We start from the raw sequence: 8,985 nt of genomic DNA, 5'->3' as shown, positions 1-8,985 counted from the left end.
TAATTATGTTAAAAAGTTACGGTTTTTAAGTTTTAAAAATGTAGTTTTAGTGTTCAATAAATGTTTATCCTGTTCAGCCCGCGACTTAAGGTGTGTGTTGGATTTTGGGCCCCTGTGCGATTGAGTTTGACATCCTTGGTTTTAAGCTAATGATGATTAAGATGTGTGTTTTACATCCATCTTGACCCGATTAGTCCACTAATCGGTAAAAATAATCAGTGATTAGTCTAAAAATAATCGTTTGCTGCAGCACTAGTCAATGTGATGGAGATGTGATGGAGAATCCAGTAGTTTTCCAAAATAAAACGTCCTTCAGAATCCGATTATGAATAATACACAAAACAGCAGGAGTCGTGATGTGGTGAACGAGCGACTGTCCTCCAGTAATGATCTGCTGATGTGTTCCCTCGTTTGGAAACACTGATGCTGTGGGTTTAGCAGGAATCCCTCAAACAAACAAGCTATTTAGACGTGATTGTTTATTGCGCTGAAGTGGAGTGGTGCAGCTCCTCATTAGGTCCTAAATGAGTTTCCCTCAGGAGAAGGATTTTAGGCAGTGCTGTGTGTGGATCCGCACGGCTGATGCTGAAGTTTCTCACCTGTTGCAGCCTCTGGCTATTCAAGTCCTTCACTTCCTACTCAGTTTTTTTCTTCAGGATTTCCATGTCTAATGTTTTGCCACCATAGGTGGAGATGGGACAGCGACATGGGTGCATTCTTTCTGCACAGACATGCAAAAAATTAGATAAGGTTCTTGAAAAACAAACTTGTTACAGGGAAGAAAACCCCCAAAGTGACAGTGAGACTTCAGTTTTAAAGTTTGTGGTGAGCTTTTGAAAGGAAATGCATCAAATGAACCAGATAGCATTTCCAACAACGCCATCCGATCCGGGCCTTAGCAGCAGAACAATGTATCTGTACGGGGAAGTAAAACAAACACCACCAAACTAGGCCGTCTTTATTCAAACTTTTATTTTCTAACAGCTTGAGGTCACTTGGAGTTACTTTTTTGTGACTTTAAGGACCGTCAATTAAAAAAAAAAAAAAAACATTTTTGGTGTTTTAGCATGTTCTTGAGGCATTTTGTGATGATAGAGGACACATGAAAAAAATTGAGATTAAAACTGCATTTCTAAGTGTTTTTTATTGCAACAGTTGTGAAATAGGCATGTATAAAAAAAATCCCTTTTAAAAAAGCTTGTAGTTGTGACATAGAACAAACAATCGGTAAGCAGCTAGCTCCCTGCTCTGCTTCATTCTGATGCATCCACTTGCAGACAAATAGATCCATAAACGTCTTTGTTTTTCCATTTAAACAGGTTCAAATCTGTACACTGGGATAGTTCAAATATTGCTTGTCATTTTTGTTGCTTTGATAATGTTAGGTAGCGGGTGTGAGGGGCTGTAAGCTAGTGGAAGAATGTGTAAACAGATGGACGACATAAAGTAGGGCAGGGGGTGTTTTCGGTTCTGTCTGCGATTGATGCTAAAAGTGATGCTAACAGTGTTTTCTGATAGCAGTTCTTTCCGCAATTGATGCTAACAGTGATGCTAACAGTTATGCTAACAGTTATGCTAACTTTTTTTTTTCATAACAGCAGTTCTATTTGCGATTGATGCTAACAGTGTTTTCTGTTAGCAAAATACAGTTTTGCTGACTGAAAACATTATTAGCAATCCAGTGTTTTGCTAACAGTGTTAAAAAATCTCAAAGCCAGATTTGGGAAAAAAAAAACAATAATTTGTCTCCAATCTTGTTCCGGGGCTGAGTCAAATGTGGAGGTGGGCCACATCCGGCTCGCGGGCTGTTGTTTGGGGACCCCCTAAAGTAGAGGCAGGCTAACTTCATGCCAACAGTCACAACTTTTTTGATTTTGGCTTAAAACAGTATAATCATAATTAAAAGAACGCTTGTACAATAGATCAAAAGATGATCAGAAAGTAAGTTTAATGAAACTTTGGGTCCAAATGTGAGTTTATCTGAAGGAATCATAAACATATCAAGTCTTCTGATGCAGTGAGTTTCAAGACTCCAGTTCATTAGCATGTCTGCTTTGTTTCTTAGCTTTCTTCTACAGAAGTTTTAGTGTAAGGGTCGGGTCCACGCGCCTACGCTGCGTATTTGTAGTGTTTTGTATTTAGACCCATTGAGCACACATACTCACACACAGTAAATCAAAGTGCAAACCTCTTCAGCTGGCTCATCACTGCTGGACGTTGGGCACATACCCAGACAACTCTGTCCCCACACTGCTGCAGACACACTGTCACTCTCTCACAAACAGGAACATCCACCCTTAGTGGGCCGGACAAAACGCTCTGTGTTTGTTCGGCGCTGCTCTTCTCTGGGGATGCTCCGGTTGGAGCTCCAAGTCCAGTTTCCTCACCTGTGTGGAGAACATGTTGGTGTTGGCTTTCAGGGCAGTTTCCTCTTTCCTTTATTTCTCTGTTACAGTCACAACATTTGTGTCTGTCACGTAACTCTTCCGTAGAAAAGAGAAAAATAAAAAATTTCAGTCTTTTAGGCTATTTTAAAGTTTAGCTATTTTTCAGCTACATGCTAGCTGTTTTGGCTAATCTAAGTTTTGTTTTTTAATTTTTTTAGGCTAATTTGGCATTTAGCTAATATTTTAGCTGGCTATCAGCTTCAATGATAATATGTATTTCATATTTCTGTAAAAAAGTTACAGTTTTAAAGTTTTTGAAATGTTGATCCTAAGCGACCTGAAGTGTTTTTTGGAGTTTGGCCCTTGTGCGATTGAGTTTGACACCCCTGATATAACAGCATGACTTCTAATACAGTAGGGAATTCATTGGATTCATCATGTATTTATTTGTTATAGTTAAATAACATCAGATCCTAACATCTCTCTTTTTTAAGTTCTTGAAACTCTAAAATGCGAATTTCCTGTTTTTATCTCACAGTTTCTTAAAGACCAACTCTGATGAAAATGGTGTTTTTGGTGTTTTTAACATATTCTTGTGGCATTTTTCTCATGAAGGGGGACGCATATAAACAAATTAAGATAAAATAGCATTTCTGAGTATTTCTCTGTTCAAATCGTTGTGAATCAGGAACAGCAGAAAAAAAGGCCACAAGCTCTCTGCTCCGCTCTCGTTCCAATTTCACTCAAATTTCTAATGAACTGCTGCCGCTCTACAGAAACTATGTCCTAGAAAAGCAACATTTATTTTATTTTTGGCTAAAAACATCATAATCATAGTTTAAAAATAGATGAAAAGATGACCGGAGAGGGACTTTATAAGTTGCCTTGCTGTCTAAGAGCTACTTCTACCACCAATCATATGTGAGGTAAAGCTCTAACATGTTTTTCTATTTCTCTAATACATTTGTAGTACACATTAACACAGTTGATGTACTTAAATAGGCTTTTATTCATCTATAGGTCATTTTGGCCTCATTGAAATGTGAAATGATTTGATTTCTTGCATTTATCTCGACGTTTCTTGACTTGTGTGAGACTCCAGGACAACGTTGGACGTGATAAACCAACTGGACTGAACCGACTCGTCTCTCGTCGTGAATGTTGATGTCTAGTTGCTCCTCATTTGTGAATCTTTGCTGTCAGGATTCACGCTCTCCTTGTGTGACCTTTCAGGTACTACAGGGGAACGCATGGGGTCATAGTAGTATACGACGTCACGAGCGCCGAGTCCTTCGTCAACGTCAAACGATGGCTACACGAAATCAACCAGAACTGTGACGACGTGTGCCGAATATTAGGTGAGCGCGCTCCTCCTCAAACTCAAGCAACTTTTGGACGTTCTGGTGTCAGTGGAAACACTCACCACCTCGTTGGCGTGTTCTGTTTTTAGTGGGAAACAAGAACGACGACCCCAGCTCCAAGGTGGTTGAGACGACTGACGCGCAGAAGTTTGCAGAGCAGATGGGAATCAGCTTGTTTGAGACGAGTGCAAAAGAGAATATCAACGTGGAAGAGGTAACTTTGTAAAACTCTCTTGATAATTCCACCTGTATTTCAGTGATTTGATTGTTGCTGGAGTGAAGTCCTGCTAGTCCCATGACTCACTTTAGAAATTAATGACACATTTCCTCGTAGGACTGGGTTGATACAATGGATTAATCAATCTAAGCTTAACAGATCAATAACCGATCAATAAAAATACAGATCGATCTAATCCAGAATGCTAAGTCTGCTTGCTTGATGCTAGCATATAATGAGATTTCCCATAGGACGGCTAATGGTAACGCTCGGTCAGCGTAAACATACATTGCAGACTAAATAAACATCTTTATAAACTCACAGGTGTGAATTTTACAAACTCTTTAAAGGAAATATGTTTTTTAAAGTAAAGTCTGTTGCCAGATTTTCTTGCCTACAGTAGCCAAAACAGCTAGCATGTAGCTGAAACTTAGTAAGTACTGAAACAGTCCATTAGCTAGCCAAATGCCCATTTTAAAACTTTAAAACTGTAACTTTTTAACTTAATTATGAATAATAAAAAGTTAGGAATATTATTCCAGAATAAATCAACTTAAACCTTAAATAACTTTTATAATTTACTCTCCATAAAAATGTATTTTGTCAAAATTATACAAGTTAGAAATAAGCGCAAGATAACATCGGGTCATTAAGAACAATAAAATAAAATGATCTGGAGGGCCGGATAGAATTACCCGGAGGGCCAGATCCGGCCCCCGGGCCTTAACTTTGACACACGTTATATATGGTAGTAACATCATTTCACTAATACATTTGACAATATCTCTGACTATCAGATTAATATGAATCTCTTCAAAACATGTATAGATAATCCATGTACTTCTAAACAAAAGTATCTAAATATGGAAATCATGTTAACTCAAAATATATTTGAATTAATTATAGAGAATTGAAAGAATCAAGAAAAACCAAAAAACTAAAAGGGAATCGAATCGATTCTGGAAATGATACCAGCCCTGTTTCCTCGTAATCTTCTGAACTGTATTCTGATTGGGTTTGATCCACTGGAGCGTTGGGTTGTCCGTTGTAAAAACGCGGCGTGCACTGATGGATTCTGAGGCGGATCTCCTGTGTCTCTTGCAGATGTTCAACTGCATCACAGAGTTAGTGCTACGAGCCAAGAAGGAGGTGCTAGCGAAGCAGCAGCTGCAGCAACAGAACGACGTGGTCAAGCTCACCCGGAACAGTAAACGGAAGAAAAAGTGCTGCTAACAAACTCCGAGCCGCTCCGACCCAAGACCGGAGGCCACGTTTCCTCATAAAAGCATTCATATTTGATGAGACTCAGAGCATCTAAATTAAAGAGAAGATAAAGTTTTAATAAATATACAGTAAAAGATGAAATAAAAATAACATAAATGGAAACAAATTGTCCCTTTTGGACAAACTAATCATGGAGACTTAAAAAAAATATATAGATTTTTATCAGATGTCCGAACAACTTGGAATTCATCAGATGTGCTTCGTTGACATGAGGTCCTCCAACTGTTAAAGGATCTGCCAGCTAACATCATCCCCACGCTCCTCCATCAGCATCTCCCTCTGACATCTGGAGTCCCGGCCAACTGAGGAGGAGGAGGAGGAGGAGGAGGAGGAGGAGGGGGAGGGCTCCCCGATCCTGGAGTGGGTTGTGGGGTTTGTTTGGGACTGGGATGTGTTGGAAGAGCAGCGACCTCGGCTCCTGCTTGTGAATCCATCGTCCTTATGGGGGAAAAATCACTGGGAGGATGTTGATGGTGTTGATTGATAGATGACCTTTGAGCAGCGTATCTGATGGACAGAACTGGTGACTTCTCATGTTTATTTTTGTGTATTTTGCCAAGCTTTTCCCCTTTCTAACCTCCAGTAGTGCTGAGCCATTGATAATCAGTTCTTTTCCTTTGAAGTGCAGCAGAGCGGTTAATCCAACCATTAAAGTTCTGGCTGCACGTTCACAGCAGTCTTACAACAGTCTGATTTTACTCTTTTTCTTTTTACAAGATACTGCCAACGTTTTAAAAGAAGTAGGAGCTCATCAGAGTCTCTGATTGGACTGTTGCCATAGCGGCCAGCGACTGGCCGAGAAGCAGGGTGAATCAGCGTCTGATGGGACCCTGTTGAGTCCTCAGGAAGTGCTCCCCTCTATTTTTTTTTACTTATTTCTTGCAGCCTTCTCTTCCTTTATCATATCAGCCATTCTGACAGCGACAGACCTTTCTTTCTCCCGACGGTGACGGCCGACTCGCTGGACTCTGGGTACCTTCTGCCCTCCTTTATTTTGAAAGCATGAAACCCTTTTACGATGTGCGATGCTTTGGGTTTGGAGGCTAGCTTGCACCCTGCTGAGCAGCCTGTCACCGCTGACGGATGTTTAAAGTCTTTAAAGTCTTACGTGGTGTGTGTCATCAAATGGAAGTGTTAGCAGACGGAGCGGCCAACAACCTGCAGCACTGGATTCCTGCGGACGTTCTTTACCGGTCTGTCCCAGCGTGGGCGGTGGTTTGTTTCTTGTGTTCAGAATTGGGAGGTGTCGTGTAAGCTGCTGTTGAAACATCTCACCTTTTCACCGTCTCTTGGCAGACTGGCTGGTAGTTTGAGATCAAAAGAACATGAATGGTAATGGTATCAAATCTCATCCTTTTTTTTTTTTTCATTACGTGTATGTAAATATAAATATATTTGTGTGTTTATATTAAGTATAGATCATGCACACACGATTAGCACAGCGGCCTGTGCATGTGTCAAACATGCCCCGTGTGCTTTGGTTGAAACACACTCGTCAGCTGTGGTTTGCTGTACACTGGAGACAAAAGAAAGAAAGATGTACTATTCAATTTCCCTACATGAATTTAATCAGTAATAAACGTTTTAAAGTAATAAATATTGGACACATAAAGGCTGATCTTATTTGTCTGTAATTTCTGAACAGTTGATCTTAAAAACATGGCAGTTTTTTTCTTGGCTTTCTGTGAAGAGAGTCTGATCGAAAGAAACGTGACCTACTTTTTGGGAACCAAAACTACGGCCCACGGGCCGGATCTGGCCCCTCTCCACATTTGACCCGTTAGCATCTCTGTTAGCATCAATCGCAGACTGAACTGCTAACAGAAAACACTGTTAGCATCACTGTCAGCATCAATCGCAGTCGGAAGTGCTAACAGTAAAACACTGCTAGCATCACTGTTGGCATCAATCGCACACGGAAATGCTAACAGTAAAACACTGTTAGCATCACTGTTAGCATCACTCACAGACGGAACTGCTAACAAAAACACTGTTAGCATCACTGTTAGCATCTCTGTTAGCATCAGTCACAGACAGAACTGCTATGAAGTTGTGGGTGTGAGGGGCTGTAAGCTAGTGGGAGAGTGTGTAAACAGAGAGCTCTCATTAACTGAGATTGAAGGATGGGTGGGATTACTCCACACCAATGGTTACACCAGGGGTCGACAACCTTTAACAGTAAAACAGCCATTGGGGTTCGTTTTCTCCTGATCCAAACCTAGAAGGAGGCGCATAGTCATACTTAGCCTTTAGGAAATTTGGATTTGTATTCATTACCTTCTTTTTCAAAAAATGAATAAGAATTATGTCTATTTTTTGACAAGAACACAAGCAAAAATATAAAAAGAACCTAGCATCTCTCAAAATTTGATTTTTTTTTTTTTTAAGGTTTAACAGAAGCTCAAATGACACATTTTCAAAATAAAAGATGCCAAACAGGATCATCTCATGAAAGATCAAACTTTTTACCAAAGTTTTGCTTTCCATATAAAATCTGTTCATTCTGGAGGTACACTATTAAATATTATCATGATCTGCTTTATCAAAAAGAAATATAACCTCTGTAATTTAGGTAATAGTGTTTGTCCATGTTTGCTCTTTTAAATCACATTTTTGAGCTTTTTCCATTCAAACATGGCTACTATCAAACCAAACCTTAAATCCACTTTTTTTTAATAAAAAAGAGGTCTGTTGACCTCTATGAATGGGGCTTTAAAAGTAATGTCTGTAGGCCATTGCCAAAGTTTTGACAAATGAAGATAAACTTGTTTAACCCACCTGAGGCGTTTCAGTGACGCTTGAACACAAAATCTTTACCATACTGTAACTTTTCAATTGTTAACACAATAAACATAACTTCAGTAGATTCTGAAGGAGATCAAACCAGTACATAAAAGAATATAAGCATTGAAGCTATGGTGTTAAATGCTTAATTCCTGAAAATATAGTCAAAACCGTCTGTTTGCTGCCGCCTACAGGTTGAATCGAGGTATTACATTTGAATTTCGTGATTGGTCAAACCTTTTAAAGGGTAACCAATCACTAAATCTGCTTTTTTTTGTCAGTTGACTTCTATAAACGGGGCTTAAAAAAGGGCTGTCTGTTGGTTGTTGTCAAATTTTTAACAACTTAAAATAAAATTGTTTAATTCAGGAATATATAACTGTCAGTCATAGATTCAAGCCACACTTCCGCCGCTCAGTCTGGCTCCACTGGCCCCGCCCCCTTTTTTTGGGCATTTTTCAAATCTGGGCTGAGAATGGAGGGCTGCACGGTGGCGCAGTGGTTAGCGCTCTCGCCTCACAGCGAGAAGGCCCCGGTTCGAATCCCGGCTGGGACCTTTCTGTGTGGAGTTTGCATGTTCTCCCCGTGCATGCGTGGGTTTTCACCGGGGACTCCGGCTTCCTCCCACCGTCCAAAAACATGCTTCATAGGTTCATTGGTGACTCTAAATTGCCCCTAGGTGTGAATGTGAGAGTGAATGTGTGTGATTGAGGCCCTGAGACAGACTGGCGACCTGTCCAGGGTGAACCCCGCCTTCGCCCATCAGTGGCCGGGATAGGCTCCGGCACCCCCGCGACCCCGAAAGGGAAGAAGCGGACAAGAAGATGGATGGATGGGCTGAGAATGGAGTCGGCCTCCTACTGTCCTGTTTGGTTACCCATGATTACTTCAGTTTTGCATTGCTTTCACTTAACGCTGCAAGTCAACCAAATGAGGAGTTTTTCCTTATTTG

At 40.4% G+C, this 8,985-nt stretch overlaps 1 protein-coding gene across 2 annotated transcripts in view; it reads left to right on the top strand.

Annotated features, from left to right (window-relative positions):
• The window catches only part of rab35b (RAB35, member RAS oncogene family b), a 13,935-nt gene extending 7,074 nt beyond the window's left edge, over positions 1–6,861 (top strand). For both annotated transcript variants that reach the window (XM_036213703.1, XM_024275860.2), the window contains 3 exons: positions 3,621–3,745; positions 3,838–3,962; positions 5,070–6,861. In XM_036213703.1, coding sequence (XP_036069596.1) covers positions 3,621–3,745; positions 3,838–3,962; positions 5,070–5,198 — 379 coding nt within the window. In that variant the 3' untranslated portion in view covers positions 5,199–6,861. The remainder of the gene's footprint in view (positions 1–3,620; positions 3,746–3,837; positions 3,963–5,069) is intronic.
• Positions 6,862–8,985: the final 2,124 nt, after the last annotated feature.

Source organism: Oryzias melastigma, linkage group LG9 (genome assembly GCF_002922805.2).
Source record: "Oryzias melastigma strain HK-1 linkage group LG9, ASM292280v2, whole genome shotgun sequence".
Classification (NCBI taxonomy): domain Eukaryota; kingdom Metazoa; phylum Chordata; class Actinopteri; order Beloniformes; family Adrianichthyidae; genus Oryzias; species Oryzias melastigma.
The sequence above is the reverse complement of the archived record's forward strand: the minus strand, read 5'-3'. Positions and strand labels throughout refer to the sequence as shown.